The following is a 19,316-nucleotide window of genomic DNA, read 5'->3' on the forward strand; positions in this document are numbered from 1 at the left end:
GAGAGGTTTTTGTGGGATCCGACAACTTTGCTGAAGTTCTGCCTACAGAGGAATTCCCCATAGGTACTCGATGGTTCCCTCATTGCCAGCACACACTAATCGCCATGTGATAAGGCAGAAGGTCTGCACACTCTACTGAGGGCTATCCCAATGTCATTAGGTTTCAAAAAGCCAATGCAGAGGTAAAAGCATGATCCAGATTATCACTACTCTGCTTCCCCCATTCAATCATGGGCAGCAAATTTCAATTCCTATATATTCAACATGGGATAAAAGTCTCCGCACTCCCTCCCGCTGAAGACAGGGGACGCAGGTGATGAGACCAGCCCGTTACCTGCTCCGTGGGTATCTTGGTCTCTGATGAGACAGCCTCCCGCAGCCTGGCCACCGTTCCAGAGATGGGCACCGCCACTCCAATCCGCATGCAGTGAGAGCACTTCCCCTGGTACACCACGGTGACGTAGAGCGGCCTGTGGAGAACAGGGAGGGCGCTGCTGGATCTGGGCTGAGCACTTTTTGGCAGTACCTTGAACAGAGTCAGCCCAACGCAGGCGCATCCAGCCTGCCCGTAAGCTACAGGGCCCTCCCAGCAGCCTGAATCCACCTCACGCTGGACTTAACACTTGGCCACAGCCAGGCGAGTACATTTGATTTCCAAAGACTTCTTTCTTACTACATGGACTGGTGTTACTGGTGTTACTTGCTCCCACAAGCAGAATTTCGTCTCAAAAAAGCCCCACAAAGTTAAAAATAAAACTCTCTATGACAAGACAATCATAATTTTCCAACCAGGATCCTGTAATGCAGCTTAGGACAGTCCGAGGCAGCAACTTAAAGCACTTGGAGAGCTGCCACTGGAAACAGCTGCTCCAGGTTGCCTCTCAACACTCAACCCTGCCTCCATCAGCAGCCACAAGTACTACCTCGGGAAGAGGAGAGGGGGGCAGCTGGGCTACCAGGGACCCTTCCCTGGAAAGCCCACTCAGCCTCCACTCAGTGGTGGAGCAGGGACTTCCGAATTAAATGTGACAGTCATATTTAATATGTCCTTTCATTACTTTGTTCCATTGCTTCTTGAACCCAGAACAAGTTTTCTGCATCCAAAATATCAGGTGAAGGAGTTGCTTATTTATAATACAGGCAGTTTTGCTGTGCACCTCTATCTTTGCTCTGAACCTTTTATCTGGATTTTTTTCTGCCTATAGCTTTTTTCTTTATTGGCAACAGCTGTCTTTCAAAAAATGCAAAACATTTTTCAGGAAAGCTTTTACTTCACTTTTTGGAATGATCAGTAAGACTGTTCTAAAGAAAGTTAAAAAAAGGTAAAAAAAAAAAAAAAAAAAAAGTGTTTCATCCTTTTCCCCTTTTTAATTTTAAAACACTATAAATCAAGTTAAAAGCAAAATATTTTGGTTACCTGAATCAAAGATATTTTTTTCTCCCAAAAATTAATTCTGTAGAAAGTTAAGGGTGGGGGCAGAGGGCCATTCTGAAACAAGTAAAAGGCTCAATTTTCCAATTTACCTGCAAAGCAAAAAATTTAAGCCCCATATGGTCCTATCTATCTTTTTTAAAGACTTACCATAGAGATTTTGCTGACATCTCTCTTCCTTCTGTAGCAAATTAAACAACACTATATGCACAGGAAACAGCCAACGTTAAGTTCAAGACATTTACATACCGTGTATGAGGCAAAGGAATCGGCAGAGAGATGCAGAGAAAAGGGTCAAAGGTGTTACTCTGCTTCTGGCAATGAGGGCACGTCAGAGAGGACCTAGTACAAATATCAATAATAGCACAGAGTTATACCTAATTTCATCAGGAATGGTTAAATCATCAAATCACAAATAACAGCCTTTGCATCTCAACCTGGCTGCCCCTTTCTAGTCTTCTTTCTCCATACAGAGCAGCTCTGCACAAAGGCCATATAGACACAGCTGCTGTAAGTGATAGGCTCCTGATTCCTAGATCCTTTTAAAGTAATTAGTCCTGAAGTTCATTACAGGGCATGCCAGGAAAAGGCTTCACTCCACTTCCTGAATCTGGTTCTTAATAAACATCACTGCAAAATTAATAATTCGTCAACAGTAGCTCCAACATGGAAGACTGGGAAGGATTTTCTCTTTGAGGAGAGGGGAAGTGATGGGAAAGAGAGGGCAACAGTCAGCACTGCAGATGTACAGATCACTCTTACTCAGAAGGGGAAATCTCCAGACAACACCTCTCAAATTCAGAATTAACCTGCACCTTACACGGGCTTTGTGTTTTATACCAGGCTTAAGGTTTCTCCTTTGCAAAGAAAGCCTTGCAAATATTGGGAAGAAACCCCAACAATTAAAATTCTTATAGCAACACAGACACAAGCCATCGAGGAGCACTGGAATTAGGCTGTTTTCTTGTATTAATTCTGAAATTAGAAAGCTTGTTTCCAGGAAGTATGGGAAACTCATGGGAAAGCTCTGAAGTGACAGTGAAAGATTCCGTTCGGAATTCCCAAGTGCCAGGTAACAGGAACTCTGCAAGACGCCCGGGATCCCTAACTCCCCAGCAGCCTCCAGGCACCTCCAGGTCTTGCCACAGGCTCTTGCCTCCGAACAGGCAGGGTAAACAGCAGAGTTGTCCCGAGTCTTTGCTCCACTGAGCACTGACTTGCTTTCAGGATGTGTCAGGGCAGGTGAAGATGTGGTACATACTGTAGATTTTCACAGAATACACCAAACTTGAAGTAGTGCAATTCTCCCTCTCCTCTGGAGCAAGATCTTAGTTCAGATCACGTTCAGAAGGAATTCAGAAACAGCTGTTAACACAGTGACACCAGTCTCAACTGTACTGGGAGCTAGCGTCAGGGTAGAATTATACTGGGGTCACCGATACATGCAATAATGCCTCAAATTTTACAAAATATACCTGTACTGGGCTTGAAAGAGTTCCTGCACAAAAGTACTACTGATTGGAAAGGCTGGTCCCTCGAGCAGCACGTCATCCTCCAACGGTGGCTAAAAGAAAAGAATAAACCCTAGAAGCACACCCAGGCAGGGAGGTGCACCACAGATGACTCCAGTATTCCTAGCTGAATTTGTGCCCTCCTTGCCCACAGCCACCAGAAAAAGGTCACAAGGTTTTAAAATAACAAGTGTGCTCTGCTCACAGCGGTGGTTACGCAGGAATGCGAAGTAGCTAGGGCAGCCCAAGGGAAGGCAGGGATCTCCCACCAGATGATGTATCCGGCAGTCCCTCCCCTATAATGCCTCCCAGCTCCTGCAGAGCAGTATGTGACCATTCACAAACGACTGTATTAGGGAACACTTGCCAGGGATTAGTGAAATGGCAAGTTATATTCACAGGGCCAGAAACAAACAGTATTTTAACCCAAGCTTTTGTTCCATACAAACTATCAGAGCTGAGAAGACAACAGGGAGAGTTAATTTAAAAAGAAAGACTGCATGCAAAGTTACTGCTACTCTCCCATGATGTCTCCCATCAAAATCCCTTACCTTGAGCGGAGGCATGCCACTGTAATTCACTACATTGTTCAGATCTTCATGGACTCTGTCTAGAAGCCAAAGCAGGAACTCCTGCGCATCATGCTGGGCATTCCCACGGTACTGCATAGCGTTCTTGGATACAATGTTCTGCAGAGAGACAGAGACGGGCGTACAGCGAAAGCACAAGAATCGAGCTTTTCCCTTTACCAAGCACTCACAATCAGACAGGCAGAGGTGGCAGTGCACTCAAAACCAGGGACTGCCAACAGCTCTGGACAGGACACTGCCTTCCCATACCACCTGGGGACAGGCCAGGATGTACCATCGCGTGCAGGATCCAACGTACACCCTGAGTTAGAGAATAAGCTGATGCCGTACTGGGCAGAGAAACTGCCACCTGCTCTCAGAACAGACCAAAGGGGTTATGGCAGTGGTTGTGGAAGAACTGCATCATCACTTAAACAGAAGTGTTTATAGCAAACTTGGGACTCATTAGATGTGATGAACACCAAAACAACCAACCTACCATACTTTCACATAAGTCAAGAGCAAGGCAAACTCACTTCAATCCACTGACAACGACAGGTACTATTTCCCATGCTAACACAGAGCAAAGGCTATTTTTAATCATACCTATCCATGTACCACAGGGTCTGAAACTGTTCAGTTCCCAAAATCTATTTATGTAAGCTGAAGTAAAACAAGTATTTAGTCTCCTAATGTCCACGCATGCTGTCCAGCTCTTTCTCGCTTTGGTGAGGTAACAGATTTCCCAAAACCTAGATGCAGATGCTCAATGCTAATATAGGTGTACAATTCCAGGAATCAGCCAAGATCAGTACATCAAAACTGCAGATAGAATCATAGAATTGTCTAGGTTGGAAGAGACCCTTGGGATCATCGAGTCCAACCATCTATCCTACTCTACAAAGTTCTCCCCTACACCATATCCCCCAACACCACATCTAAACGTCTCTTAAACACATCCAGGGATGGTGACTCAACCACCTCCCTGGGCAGTCTATTCCAATGCCCTACCACCCTTTCTGTGAAAAATTCTTTCCTAATGTTCAGTCTAAACCTACTCTGTTGGAGCTTGAAGCCATTCCCTCTTATTCTGTCGATTGATTGTAGATGCTTCATTGACTGTAGATGCTTCTACAAACTGATCATCCCTGTAATATGCAGATAGAGCAAACTTCCTTTGCTTCAGACACCCTCTTTAAGCACATAAGCAGTACAGTTACCATGTAATTTTCTCCGTTAGGTATCAAGTATCCACTATGCACAACTTATTCTACACATTATCTTCTATTGCCACTACCCAAAACAGAAAACTTGCTTAGGACAGACCACTGAGCAGGAGGAAAAGCACAGTTTGCACTGGCATTGTTCACAGTTACGAAGGACTGTTTCAGCCAGGCAGGTGCAGCTTTCCCTCTAGCTGGAGCAACCACAAGGAACCCAAGTGTCACAGAGCGACCAATGCCAGAGCAGTATGGTACCCAATGGGTGCTACTGGACCAGTGAACTCCAAACAAGGGAGGACTCAGGCAGTCACAGGTGTGATGTGCACAACCAGCACTACTTTGGATTCATGCTAAGAGCCTGGGGAACGCATCTAATTTACTCTTGAATTTCCAGAAAAGCTGTCTCAGAAGGACACCAGCACACTCAAGGGATTTGCTCAAACTTGTTTTTCTTCTGAACACAAACGGGAAGGGCTTGAAGTTCACCAGCAACCAAAATCTGGTCTCCACAGATTTATCCTTGCCCTGCGGCTCTGCAGACAGCTTTCATAATGTTGAAGTTAGCACTGAGCCCTCCAGCCAGGCCACACACACCCCTTCACAGGATGTCTCCTTCTTCTCCTTGAAAAGCTGACAGGAGCCCACACCAGGGTTTACCAGGGCAAGGTTGTTCCTCACCAACAACTAACATCAGGAAACACTTTCTCTGCTCCAGCTCTCTGATCTCACTTTCACCTCCTCAACAAAACCCAGATGACCAGCCAGCACTCATCCCTGTGCACTTGGGGACATGGCACAGGCTCTGGAGGATAGAAGCCAGGCACCAGCATCTGCGTTCAGCAGGAATAGTCTCTGGAGTAACATGTCGTGGTGGGCTGACCCCAGCAGCTGAGCCAGGGTTCCTTCCCAAGCAGCAGACGCCACCACTGCTGTAGAAAAGCCAGCACGTTCTGCTTCTCCGAGGAGGCACCAGGCTGCAGCCGGGAGAGCCAGCCTGCACCTCCCACTGCTCAAGGAACAGGCAGGACATTCATCTACCACATGGTCAAAAGTCAGCCACCCCCATGCTCTCACTCCACCAATTTTAACCACAAAGTCAATACCAGGCTTTTCGTTGTAAGAAATAGGCTCATAGCAAAGCTCACATCAGTGGCACAGCAAGTCCCCAACCACCCCGTGCTGCGTACTACCGGGAAAAGCAATCCTGTTTGGGATGCGCCATGTTAGCAGTGCTGCACCCGCATCCGTCGGTACACCTGCGGAGAGACAAAAAGTGCTTACACAGGACTCAACTTGTTTGAGCAGGGTCCCCAAAAAGGGGCAGTGGCACCAGCAGAGACCAGACTGTATCTGCCGGACAAGAACCACGCGGGAAGGCTGCGGCAGACCAGCCGCCCCGAGAGGGGCCAGGCAGGCTGCACACGCGCAGGGTACCAGAGCTCCTCCATTTCTCTAATCAGACTTTGCAACAGATTTGAGAAATGAGGTTGGGCTGCTCGCTTTATCCCTCTTGAAAACGGGGTCACCAGAGGAGAGGGGGTGGTGTGATGAAAAGTCAGGAAAGGACTGATAAACATATACTCTCTATCCTCTATAATCTGTCCACCTGCCTCAAGGCAGAAAAATAAGAGAAAACAGAAATAATCTGCTCTCATTACATATGTGCAGGCCCTTCTGACAACAGATTTACTGCCCTTGCCTGCACAGGGACCAGCGCCCTCCCACATAATATATGTAAACACAGTTTTAAACAAGCGAGTGGCCCACAGCAAATGCTCACCTCTGCACCACACAGGTGCCAGCCCAGCACCCCCCTGCTTGGTGCCCAACGTAACATGACTTGGGCAAGCCAATTCACAGGGGACTAGTCTACAGGGACTCAAAGATTTGAGGGGACCAAACAGTCTTCTCTCTGCTCCTAGTTCCCATTGAGCAAAACAAGATCCACTGGCAGGAAAATAGTGACAAACACGATCTAAAAACTGATCTTAAGCCTCATCAGGTGTCAGCCTGATGCCTCCTGCCCTCCTTCAGCAGAAAACCTAGTGAATTATTCGTGCTGCACCATTTTATGAAATGTAACACTAACCCATGAAAATACAGTCAACATACTTGCAGATCCTGGTCTGATGCCTGAACACTCGACATTCACCCAGCAGACATCAGGACGAGATAGCAACAACCTAGAGAAGCCCAGTTTAGCTGTGGTAGAAACCCACCGCCCCCGAGTCACACCTAAAGACACAACCTTGTCGTTCCACCAGCTGACACTGACTAGCCTAGACCACAGATGCTCTCATAACCAGATCTCTCCTTCGCATCACTAAACATCCTTCAGCTGAATACCACAGCTCAGGGTCCCACTCCCATCAACTTTATTACAATTCCTGGTCTTCTACTTCTCCCATTAGATTTACAGAACACTAGTTTCTTGATAAGAACACCATGCATTCTTTTATTTTTAAGAAAGCTCCAGGCTGACCCATCTTAGGGTGCTCACAAGGCAGCTCCTCACTGCTGGATACCAGCTCTGCAGACCCAGGTCCTGCCTCAAGCAGAGGCGTTGGAGCCAGTTACCCTTCCAGCCCCATGACACCACGACTTGAGTCCATGATCCCAGCTGACAGAATTTAGTCGGTCATCGAGGATCAGGAAAAATTAATATTCAAAAACATCCAAAACATCTGTAGCAAGGCGAAAAGGCCGATATTCACAGCAGTGTGTTTAGCTGAACATACCCAGACAAAAGGTGTAAGGAAGAGTTTAAGACATACATGTAGAGACTTCCTTTGCAAACATTATCTTTGTTCAAAAAAAAAAACCTGAAAATTAAATTTAGCCCTTAAATTACTGTGTCAAGCTCCAAACTGAAAATCAATTACTGAAGTGTGAAGCAGAGATTTTGGTCCAGTCTTAAGTGGTTATCTCACTACACCTTTTCTCTAAAACTGCTACCCATGGCTCCACAGTAGCACTCTTGCCTTTTAATGGCCTCATTCATCCTTCCCATTCCCTCCTGTACCCAGCTCAGGATGTCAAAGTGACAATGTCCAGTACCACCACCGAGGGAGGAGGGCTCCAAAGGCAGCACAGGTCACAGCAAGACCAAGCCCATTCTTCTCAGCAGCGAGTTGACCAAAGAGGGCCAAGAGAAAGAGAGGTGCTGAAACACTCCCCCCGAAAGCAGCGTATGGTCCTCTCTGCACTAAGATATAAAGAGGTATGGTATCATCAGGCCAGCATTAATGCTTTTCAGTCGGCACGCCAAGAGCCGGCTGCTTAATCTGGTCTAGTTTGTTTTAGTGAAGTTAGCCAACAGGTGCTACCACCACACTTTAAGTCCTAGTCTAGACAGAGTTGAAGATAAAAGGGTCTTTAGTATTGCTAGGAGGAAGTGAATCTGGTATTTCAAGTAAAGAAGGGGATGTGGGGGGGTTCTGTATGGAAACAGACATAATTAAGGACTTCAGGAATCCAGGCTAGTGTTTCTTATCGCCTCTCTCCCAGTGTCACCAGCACACCACGCCAGTCTAGACCCTCTCTGGCTTTTACTGGAATGCGTTCCCGGTGATGTATTGTCCTACAGAAAGCTGCGCAAGCCCATAACACCCCACAGCAGAGAGAACCCTGTGGATTTGCAACAGCCATGTGTCTTGGGCTGTATCTGTGTCATTCCCCATCTCCGAAGCATCTCCACGATAGCTGTTCTGGTTTCCTCAACACTCTCACAGCCTGAGTGGACCAAGGATAAAGAGCTGCCTGTGGAGATAGATCACAAGATGTTGGAAGTGATTCAGGAAGCACTACAAAATATCAGATGCAATTCCCTCACAAGAGGCCCTGCTACAAAAACACTCCAGCAATAGCAGCATGTTCCCAGCATTACTCATGCTTCCTGCCATCGCTGCTACAAGTGGGTTTGTTATTACTTAAACCTCTGCATCTGCTGCTCTGTGAAATGTTATGTGCCCTCCTCCCAATACACTGCGAGATGCTGGGGCAGCAAAGCAATCCGAGACAGGCAAAGTGTAAAGGAGGAGCAGCAGATAAGCAGGGCGGAACAGTTGGTATTAAGGAACACAATTAAATCCAAGTGAGAGATAAAGGCACTGACTCAAATAAACAATTTAACAATTTGAGAAAAATACCAGGAACTCCTAAAGCACAGTCTCCACTCAACTAGACGGCTCGGCAACCAAATACAGCCCCACATGCTTCCCTGTCTCCAAAGTCAGCCCCCTCACTCGGGCTGAGGGCAGTGGGCTATACAAACAAGTGGTGGGGACCTTACAGCCCTGGGCAATCGACAGGGGACTGCGACCTCCTGGCAAGCCAGACTGGCAATTCCTGAGCAGTCCCACTAACATTTGGTGGGCAACAAGACAAAGCAAGCATCTCATCTTTAAGCACCATCCACCCTGAACCTTTTCGTATTTATTTTCTGAGATTCCCCTTCCAGCTCACCAGCTGCAAAGCTGCCACCCAGGGGCAGTGGGTCTGCTGCCCTCGCCGGGGAGACGTGCAGGGTGAAGGTGGTTCAACTTAGTCTGTGACAGTACTATCCAGGTGACATCTGCACAGCTCAGGCAGCGACCTCGGTTTAGATGAGGCCATAACTCCAACACCACCACGCCAAGATACCTGCTCAGCCACCCAGGCTGCATGCAGGCTGCAGAAAGATTATTTTACACAAGGACAAGCACAAGTCAAAACATAACCTCAAACTTTCCCTCCTCTTTTGCTCATCAAGAAAGAAAAGACAACACCTTGTTTTGATGGTCCTGCTTATGCTGAACCCACTGCAGTAATGCAACAGCAATTGCAACTGGCTGCAGATACAGAGTTAAGAAACAATTGTTTTAAAAATACACATAAAGACACATTAAAACCACCATATTTACCAACCCCCCATAGCCTTTAATCCTCTGCCTCTAATCTGGCTCTGTTGTAAGCATAGGTGGCGCATCTGACCAGACACCATCCATCACCGCGGGGTATTAAGAGCGGGTCAGGAAAGATTTTGGTGCAGCTGTTTCAGATGTGAGATACCAGGAGCGGGTACAGACTCTGAAGATCCATCCCAACACCGTTCCACAACTGCAGAGCCGTACACCTCCAGACCCTTTCCTCAGCTCAGCCCCTCAGAGTTTGGCAGGAGAAGGAACGAATCTTGTCTTCCCCGAGATGTGCAAGGACCGGCACACAGTCATCCTGAATGGAAGCGGCACTATCAGAAGAGTTAAGAGGGGGGAAAACATAATTTCATATTGATCGTATACATTTATCTAATCCCCTAATGCAAGCACCCTATAACCAAACAAGTCCCTGTCCATCTATAAAGCAGATTTACGGCAAAGACGCATTATCATTTTTATCAGCCCACTGAAAGTTTAATAATCGTTCATCTATTGCTCTAAATAGATGCAATAAATAAATCCAAACATAGATGAACTACTGGCCTCTCCTTTGCTGCTGTTATTGTTCAAGATCACAAAGACAACTAAAGGAAAAATGTCAGTCTGCTATTTTCCAGTGTGCCTCTGGTAGGAAGCAGCTGTGGAAAGGTTTTTGTACATGAACGGATGAAGCCAGCTCATTAGAGACCTGACACAATGACACACATGAGCAGGAAAGAAAGGCTATTCTTCATCTTTCATTGAACATCATCAAATTACGCTCAACCACATTATTATTTTTTTCTTCAAACCCACAGACTTAGTTCTGTGTTTGTGCAACTTCTACAGCAGACATCTCATGAAGAACGTTTATCTAAATTACTCCCTCCGCTCACACAGAAACAGCAATTTTCCCCTCTCTGAAGTGAAAAGTTCTTTTCTGGGGAAAGTAACACCTGGGAAATAGTGCAGTTCAGACTTCCTGTTCTTCCCCAGGCCGGGGACAAAGCCAATGCCAGCAGTGACCCTTTGCCCAGGTGAAAGTGCCAGCAGAGATGCTGCCAGCAGGGACCATTATGCTCTTTCCTGGCCAGGGCTGTGCCGCTGGCAGCCGCCAACAGACCTGCACAGCTTCCAGCACTCGGGACACATCGCCTCAGCTGCTGCAGGCTGCACACAGCAGAAAAAAGAAAACCAGGGCGACTGAGTGCAACAAGTCTCCCCCCTCCACGGAGGCTGGCAGCGATGCTGGCTGCCTCCCCACAACAGCACTGGCAGAGTGGCACAGCCAACAACCCTCCCTTACTGCCAGGAGCCAGCGGCAGAAAGCCTCTGTAGCATCTCCCAGTGCATGTAGGGCCCAGCACCACTGCAGGCGGACAGCCAAGCTCGCAGCCCCCCAGGTCCAGCATCAGCCTGGGGTTCACCCATCTGCTGCCCATCCTGCACCGAGGATGAGGCGCTGGTCCAGCCCGGGACAGAAGAGTTCTCTGCTGGCTAAGCTTTACCACAGCTCACCAAATAGAGGGAAAAGGAAGTTTTAAAGACAGCACATCTGTCAAAGCAGCCAGGAAGGGACAAAGTGCTCCTCCTTTGCCCCATAGGGCAGCCAGGACGTGCTGGGGCTCCAGAGGCAGCACCCCACAGGACAGCATGGTGGCTCTGCAGGCAGCCAGCCATCCCCAGGACCAGCCCACAACAGGTCCCCACACAGCCCAGCCCTTGCCTGCTACAGAGCGGAAATAAGCACAGCCATTTATTGTAACACTTCAAAAAGTAAAAACATGAGGAGCACGGCAGAGTGCAGCATGCCAGGACCAGAGGGGATTCTCCACCGCATCTAACAAGCCCGGACAAGAAGCATTACCCCACCAGCCCCTGCCTGACATCTGTCCTGCACTAGCAGCTACTCTCACCCTTCCAGGCTGAAGCCTTAGTTAATCCTGATTAACCACCTTTCTTCAACACGCAAGGAGAGAGTGAGGTTTGTCAAGATGACACCTTCCAGGATTGCCGTGCTCCTTCCTCCAGGCAGGCACCGGCAGGCAGAGCCGCTGGCAGCTCCCCAGCACAGCAGAGCACAGCGGAAGTGGGCAGAGGGCTCGCAGCCGGGGCCAACACTCGCCAGACGCCTCTCCCATACAGGAAAGGGACCCAGAAAAGGGTGTTGTTGAGTGCTGTGCTCCAAAACAGGCATGCTCCTTCCCAGACACACGGTCGCACTTGCCGGAAGGCACTGCTGGGAGTCAGTGCTGTCTGCGCCAGGAGAATTCATACTTATGAACAGCAGAAAAACGATTTTGTTCTACAAACCAACTTTGTTCTCTTGCTACACTAGCAGAGCAATGGGTGGGATTCAAAAGAGCAAGGGAATGCCACAAGTGTGAAGTGGTTCAGTAGAGTCATGAAATGCGGGTGTAAGTGGACAGACCCCAAGGCTGGGCTCAGGACCCCAAGGAGCTCGTGCTCCAGCTGTATACTTGTGCCTCTCCCACTCTTTCCAGGTATTCCCTTGGGTCCGAAGTTAGAGTACAGGCCCCCTGAGACGGGGATCTGATCACTACTGCTCACACGAGCCTCCCCACGCACTTCAAGGATGCTGCAAAACAAAATTAATTTCACTGACGCAACCATATGCAAAAGAGTTCATTAAAGCAGTGCTTTGCAGCAGTCATGCGTTCAGATGGAAGCACAAAATGGGTTTACTCGCAATCAAGCATGGCCATTTATAAATGCCACATGCAAAGCAGGGCACGGAGCAACGCACAGATCCAATTAAGCTGCCTAAGAACAAGCATTCCCTCTCCCCTTCCACAAGTTGCCAGACATGACATGGTTTTCATACTTTCACCATTTGCACTTCTGCAGAGGCAGTGTGGAAATAAGGACCTCAGAGCTCAGAAGATGGAGAACATGTTTTGACAACAATGCATAATCACCCTTCCAGCCCCACAGAGGGTCCATCCAGCCGTCAGCCCCCAGGGCCACCTCACAGCAGGGCCACGGAGCTGCTCTACATTGGGGTCTCCTGCCCTGCCTCCTGCTCGCCCTTCCCTCCGCTCATCTCCTGGAGATTAGCAGCCACACCACTTCTGCTTCCCCCTCCAGCAAACTCCCCCCCCCCCCCCCCCCCCCCCCCCGCAAAAGTGTTCGACCTCTCCTCTGGACTCTGCAGCTCAGCTCTCCATTCCTCAGCCTTCCACTGCTCTTATTCAGATCAAAGTTTGAAGTATAACTCAGAAATCCCCATAAAAATATTTGGATTTGACTGGTAAATGAAACTGCTGCTTTCAGGCAACCAGGATCTCAGTGCAGGAAACCTTTCACAGGGGGTTTATGCGGGGGGGGAGGGAGGGGTAAAGAAAAATATGCTTCAGTTGTAAGGAAATCTACACAAAGAAAAAAGTAAAACAAACAAAAAAACAACCCACCCCACACACAATAATGGACTTGCATCTTATTGATCATTAACATCAAAAAAAGAAAAGTCTAACTTGGAAAGACTGCCAAAGACCTTTGTGATCCCAGTGAAGAAAGTAATGTGTTCCCATGATGTCAAGAAATGTCACAATAATGATGTAGAAAATTTGCAACTTGCTTTTTGGTTCAAGAAGAGTGTGTCAATTCTAAATCCCAGAGCAGCTCTAGGACAAGTCTCCCCATTGCAATGCCATCACTGGGAGCACCCAGACTGAACTGGAACAAGCACTTAAAAATTCCATGTTATCTGGCCCTACTCAAAGCCCCTTTAAATGAAGAAAGGAACTGAAACACCAGGAACTAAAAGACGAGGGACCAGGAGGGAAAGGTGAAGGGTCTTGCGCTTCTTTCATGTCCCATTCTTCCTTCTCTGTGTAAAGGGAGGACAATCAGCTCTCTGCAGAAATATTTTAGGAATAAGCAGTTGACGCTGTCCAGAATAAAATAACCTATCGCTGCACTGCGCAGAGCTCTACATGACGCAGGGGATCCCATTTCACATATAACTGGCCCTGTTAGCAAAGCACGAGGGCTCTAGTGAGTGGAAGAGCTCATGGCTAACAGCTCTGAGTGCAGGCCTGAAGGCTTCCAATGTCCAAACTGCACCAAGCAACCCTACGCTGAGAACTGCTGTCATTTCATCTACAACAGGAGGTAAAGATACTATGCCAATACTTTGCAGGAGTTCCTTCATAATTCAGAGGCGTTATTTATTAATTCACAAAGAAGTCCCCAGCACAGTTGACAGATTGCTTGTCCCAACTGCAGGGTCTACCAAGCACATTTCCAAAACACAAGCACCTTGAAACCATAACAGTTACACACAGCTACTAGGAAACCTTTCATTAAACACAGGTTTAAAAATAAACATAAATGGAAGCAGCACTATTAACCTGGCACAATAATCCCTGCTCTACTAACAGGAACTCATTATGGCTTCAGATCTAATTCTGATAATCCAACTTGATCCTGTTCTTATAATTTTACTGTATTTGCTGTACACAATGCAGGTCATAAAAATAAGGCAATCTTAATCTTGTAGGACAAAAAAAAAAAAGAAATCAATACAGTTCTAGCACACAAAGGGTCTTGTTAAACACTTGACACGCTTCAGTGTGCAACTGGCTTCGCTACGAAGAAAGCCTCAAAACAGAAAACACCCTCATCATCCACAGGAGACCGGAACTCCAGGGAAGGCAAAGGTAGAGGACTTGGTTAAGTATATGCAATTTTTCAAGCCCAATTAGTTTAAATAAAACCCCTTCTCGCTTAAGACACCCATCATCACCTCCAAGTGTCACAGCCCGATTCCCCATTACAAAGGGCGCTCTGTCCTCGCTCTCTGACACTCCCAGGAACTTTGCAGGCAGAATGGGACAGCTCCCTGCAAAAAAACAAGTCAAAGCACAGCTACTGCTTATACAATAGATGTTTGTCACCATTGTCACACCATCACAAAAGGGAAAGAGGAAGCACAAGCTGCAATATTGGCCCTTGTTATGAAAGCAGCAGCTCTGTTTAAGCAGGAAAATAAAAACCACTGAGCAATCAGAAGAAAAGGATTGTTAAGACAAACTGTAAATGAGCACAGAACAAACAGGAAAGTCATCCAAAGCAGAGATAAAAAACCAACATCCATCATCTCTGCCACAGTGCTCCCATGTCATGTCCCAGGGAAGGGCTGCACAGGGTCCTTTCTGCTCCCAGCCCCAAAGAGGAACCTGAAGGAACCAAACCCCCTGCTTCCACATCCCAGCCCATTCCTTCCCTGACCTTCTCCTACTGCTACAGCCTTCTATACCTCCTGCTCCTCCAGCTCTCATGAAGATGTGCCTCCCCACTGCCCTCTCCTCCTGCTAGCTCAGCTGCGGAAAGTAAAGCACGCATCCCTGGGCAGCAAACACCTCAGTAGGAGGAACAGCAGAGGACACACACAGCTTGACACACAACTTCTACTGCACCTCAATCACAGAGATCAAGCACTCTCAAAGTCCTCCTTGGGAAAAAAGCCCTTTCCACAGCAGATCCTTGCCCCAAGGATAAGCCACTGCAAACACTTTAGAAAGCGCTCCACGCAGACTGGGAAGAAAAACTTATTTAAAAAAAAATTTCTCATGGCAGAGAGAAATATTTGGTTTAAAAATGCAGAAACTGGCAGAGATCCTTGTGTTTCAAGTAGATCTGACCAGAGATGATGTGCTAGCTGCTAGCCAGGCTAACACTTCTCCCCTCCCCATGTGTTAGCTCTCTTGCAAAGCTCTCACTCGACCCTGCAATTACAAGACAAACCATTTTATACAAACCACTTGTTTTAATTGCATTTTGCTTGTTTTCAGTGGCAGGACTACATGATTCATGAACCCGTGGGATGGGTTATTTCTCAAAGACCAACCTAAAAAGGGAGAAAATACTACCAAGAAAAAACAGCTAAGGGTAAAGAGCATCTAGAAACTCTCCCTCTCAAAGGCCTCTGTCTACATAGACTCAGAGAGACCCCCTCTTAGAAAAGAATTTCCTCTGTCCCAAGAAAAAAGCCTACAGATATAAGACTGAGCAAGACGATAAGTATTATACTTTATCCTAAAATAGTGTCATTGCCCAATTACATTCAGTGCCCGGGGGGGGGAGCAAAAAAACCCACCACACACAGATTTCTAAGCATGCCAGCTAAAGACCTTTTTGACTACCAAATAAATATTACTACCAATCACTATTACTGTTGGAGTGAAAGCACAAATTACTCTCCTGAAAACACTTTCTACCCTTAAAAAAAAAAAAAAGTTAAAGCAATGAAGATAGGGAATGTTCCACGCTCTATCCAAAAAAAACTTGGGGGGATGTTTTTTTTTTTTGTTTGTTTTGGGGAGAAGCAGCAGCTTCCAGAGTGAAGATGCCAGTCTTCACCTTTCTCAAACCTAAGCCTGTTGTTTACAGCTTTAAATTAACCGTGCAAATCTGCTGAAGAAAATCTTAATTAAGAACACTGAATTTAATAGCAGGTTCAGGCTACTTAACTGTCTTTAAAGGCGTTAATCTACTATTAAAAGTAATTGACCCCTGTAAGGAAACAGCCGAGTACTTGACATAATGACAAAGTCCTTCGGAGGAAGACACGGGCTGTTGACATTGTGCAGCAGTGAATGGGACCTACTGGGACAAGATCCCCCACAGCAAGATGCTTTTTAAAAACCTCCAGGGGACCTGGCAGGTAGAAGATTGATGGGCTCCTGCTACATCAACAAGTAGAAAAGCATTCACTTACCGTTAGTAATGCCTGCAAATAAGCACAGAAAGTTCCACTATAACAAAAGCCCTAAATTTAGAACATGTCCTTAATTTAATCTACAGACCTGTTTCTCTTCCTCCTTCTGTCACTTTTATCTGAACACCTCTACCACAGGCCTGCATAAACAGCATTTCTTGGCCTAGAAAGTGGTCTGCTTTCTCCTTTGATTTTATCAGTTACACTGGCAAACGATAATTCCGCTTTCACAACCTTTTATTCCTTTCATTACTCAGGAGAAATCCACAATTTCTTCTCTTGCCAGAACGCCTCTAGAGCGGTGAAGGATTACGATAAAGGCGAATGCCCACTGCTACTGCCAGGACTGAACACACCGAAACTGCAGCTGAATGGATCGGCTTCCAAGCGCTCCTCCATCAATAAACACTTCTGAAAACACCAGAGTCGCACGCAGTCCCTACCCAGCACCAGGCATCCTCGAGAGAGGGCAGGCGCTTTCCCTCCAAAGGCAAACAGCCGGGCTCCCCAGAGAATATCCCCCATACAGCTGCGGTGAGGGTGGATGCAGCTGCCTGGAAACAGGAGAAGCAAAGGGAGGAGGTGCTGGCCGCGCGTCAGTCCAAACAACTGAGGGTGCCAAAGACCACTGACACCTCAGAGGAGCCTCTCGGACATCCCACCATACAACAGATATCGAGGGAGAGCAGATGGTGGTACCCACGGTCTCTACCTGCTGCCACACCCTGTCTGAACTGAAGATAACCAGAGAATGTGTGAACTACGTTCTTGCTATATTTTCATGCATCTGTGCATCCCCTCTCCAACTCACTCTGCAAGAAAAATTCCCCTAAAGCAAAGGTCTTTGACTTAATGGTGTGGAAGCTACCACTTACCCTCTCATTCTTTCACACAGTCAAGCAGTTTTATATGCCAGGGAATCACTGTTACAATAAAACTTCACAACATCCTTACTGTTTAAAGAAGCAAGGGAGGCCTGGAGCGCTTTTAAAACAGTTGTGTCTCATTTCATCCAAAAGCATTACAGGGCATTTTTAAACCATCGGTGCAACAACCATGCCCTCTGCTACAACAACTCCTGGGGCGACCACGCTCCCTGCAGCGGGGCAGGGCAGGAGACAGCCCCACTGGACCAAACTGCAGTGCAAGGGCTGCAGCATGGAGAATGCCACGGTATTAACCACCAGTTAGTAGAAGCAGGAGGTTACGATCCCATGCTCCTACAATGCATTTCCTAAATCAGCCCAAGCTCCCAAGTGCTTGGGGAGCCTGGGAAGCGCACCTCCCAATAGCTGCTGCCGCCTCCTCCTCCTGTCCACGCTCCCAGCTCCCAGCTCCAGCACTGCAACAATTAGTCGCAACTTTTCTAAATGCAGCACAACAGAGGTATGAAGCAGCAAAATGGACATTTTCACTAGCAAAGAGCAGCAGAGGCATCAGCCGGCTTTCAACACCGCCAGTAACAAATGGAGCAGCAGTGCCCCGACTGCAGATGCTCACGCTGAGGACAACCAGAAAGCCAAGGGGCGGCCGCCATAGACGATGGCATGGACATGCGAGGCTGTCACTTCGCCAGACTGCACGTGGCAGGGGGTCTACTTCTCCTGAAGGACGCCGGGAAGCCGGAGCAGCTCTCCAGAGCTACCAGTGTGCTCCTGGCGAGGTCAGAGGGCTTTTCCACACCGTGTGAGCACTCCGACCAGCAACAAGGCCCCACCATGCCCGCAGCAACGCATGGAGCCCAGCCCCCAGCACGGCAGCCAGGCGAGGGGCACCAAGGTGCCAGGCCATCCCTGCACCGAGGAGGAAGGGCAGTAGAGGGCCGGTTCCATTCTCCTCCAGGGCAGATGAGGCCTGGTCAGCACGGCTGCCTCGCGCTCGGCCTTCCCGCCTCGAAGAGCTGAGGTGGCCATCCCCACCAGCAGCCGGGGCCCCACCAGGCCCGGCCGCCCCGCTCACCTTGAAGTCGCGGCTGTGCTGCGGGGTGTACTCCAGCGTCCACAGCGCCCGCACCAGCTGTGCCAGCTGCTCGGTGACCTCGCCGGGCGCAGGCGGCGGGCCGTCGGTGACGGCGGGGCCGGGGGCGGCGGGGGTCGGCCCGCCGCGGAACTGCTCCAGCGCCAGGAACTCGGCGAAGAGCTCGGTGTTGCTGAGGCACTGCAGGATGGCGTTCATGAAGCAGGTGTTGCCGTGGTTGCGCAGCCCCGCCACGCCGGGCACGGCCTCGGGGCCGCCGGTGGGCCGCGGCGGGGGCTCGGGGCTGCGCGGCGGGCCCGGCGGGAAGCAGCTGCCCAGGCCGCCGGCCGCCTGCGGCGGGGGCAGGCGCGGGGCGTGCGGGCCGCGGGGCTCGGGCTCGCTGCTGTAGTGCGAGAGGGTGGAGAGGGTCTTCAGCACGCGGCTCATGAACCCGCCGAGCGACCGCCCGGACGGGGACGGAGCCGGTGCGGCGGCGGCGGGGGACGCGGCCGAGCCCGCGCCACCGCCCGCCGCCCGCCCGCGGAAGAGCCGCTTGCTGAAGGAGCGCTTCTCCTTGGCGCTGCCGGCCGGCCCGGGGCCGCTCACCCGCGACATGGCTGCGCGGCGCAGCGCGCATCCCCGCCCGGCCGCTCAACCCGCCGGCGGCCGCCGCCGCATCCCGCCCGCCCGCCCGCCGGGCCGCAGCCGCCGGGGCTCACCGGCCTCACGGCGCCGCCATGCAGCGGGCGGGGCGGGGCGCGCTGTCACGTGACCGCGCCGCCACCTTCGCGGCGGGCAGGCGCCGGCCGCAGCGCCGCCATCTTTGTTGCTGGCAGGGCGGCGGCGGCGTTGGGGGGGCGGTCGGGACCCCGTCCGTGCTGCTGTCCCGTCCCCTCCCGGTCCCCGCGGGGGAGAAAGAGGGAGGGGAGAGGGGAGCAAGCGGCGCGTGGGAGCGGGCTGGCACCGCGCCATGCCACCCACGGCGAAC

At 49.4% G+C, this 19,316-nt stretch overlaps 1 protein-coding gene across 1 annotated transcript in view; it reads right to left on the reverse strand.

The window, feature by feature from the left end:
* Positions 1–18,943, reverse strand: part of USP31 (ubiquitin specific peptidase 31) — a gene marked incomplete at its 5' end in the record, with an annotated part of 36,386 nt that extends 17,443 nt beyond the window's left edge. Inside the window, 5 exons of the mRNA XM_082490520.1 lie at positions 335–470; positions 1,682–1,774; positions 2,908–2,996; positions 3,495–3,632; positions 18,332–18,943. Of these exons, the coding sequence (XP_082346646.1) occupies positions 335–470; positions 1,682–1,774; positions 2,908–2,996; positions 3,495–3,632; positions 18,332–18,943 (1,068 nt within the window). The remainder of the gene's footprint in view (positions 1–334; positions 471–1,681; positions 1,775–2,907; positions 2,997–3,494; positions 3,633–18,331) is intronic.
* Positions 18,944–19,316: the final 373 nt, after the last annotated feature.

Source organism: Vanellus vanellus (assembly GCF_965231255.1).
Source record: "Vanellus vanellus genome assembly, chromosome: 14".
Taxonomy (NCBI): Eukaryota; Metazoa; Chordata; class Aves; order Charadriiformes; family Charadriidae; genus Vanellus; species Vanellus vanellus.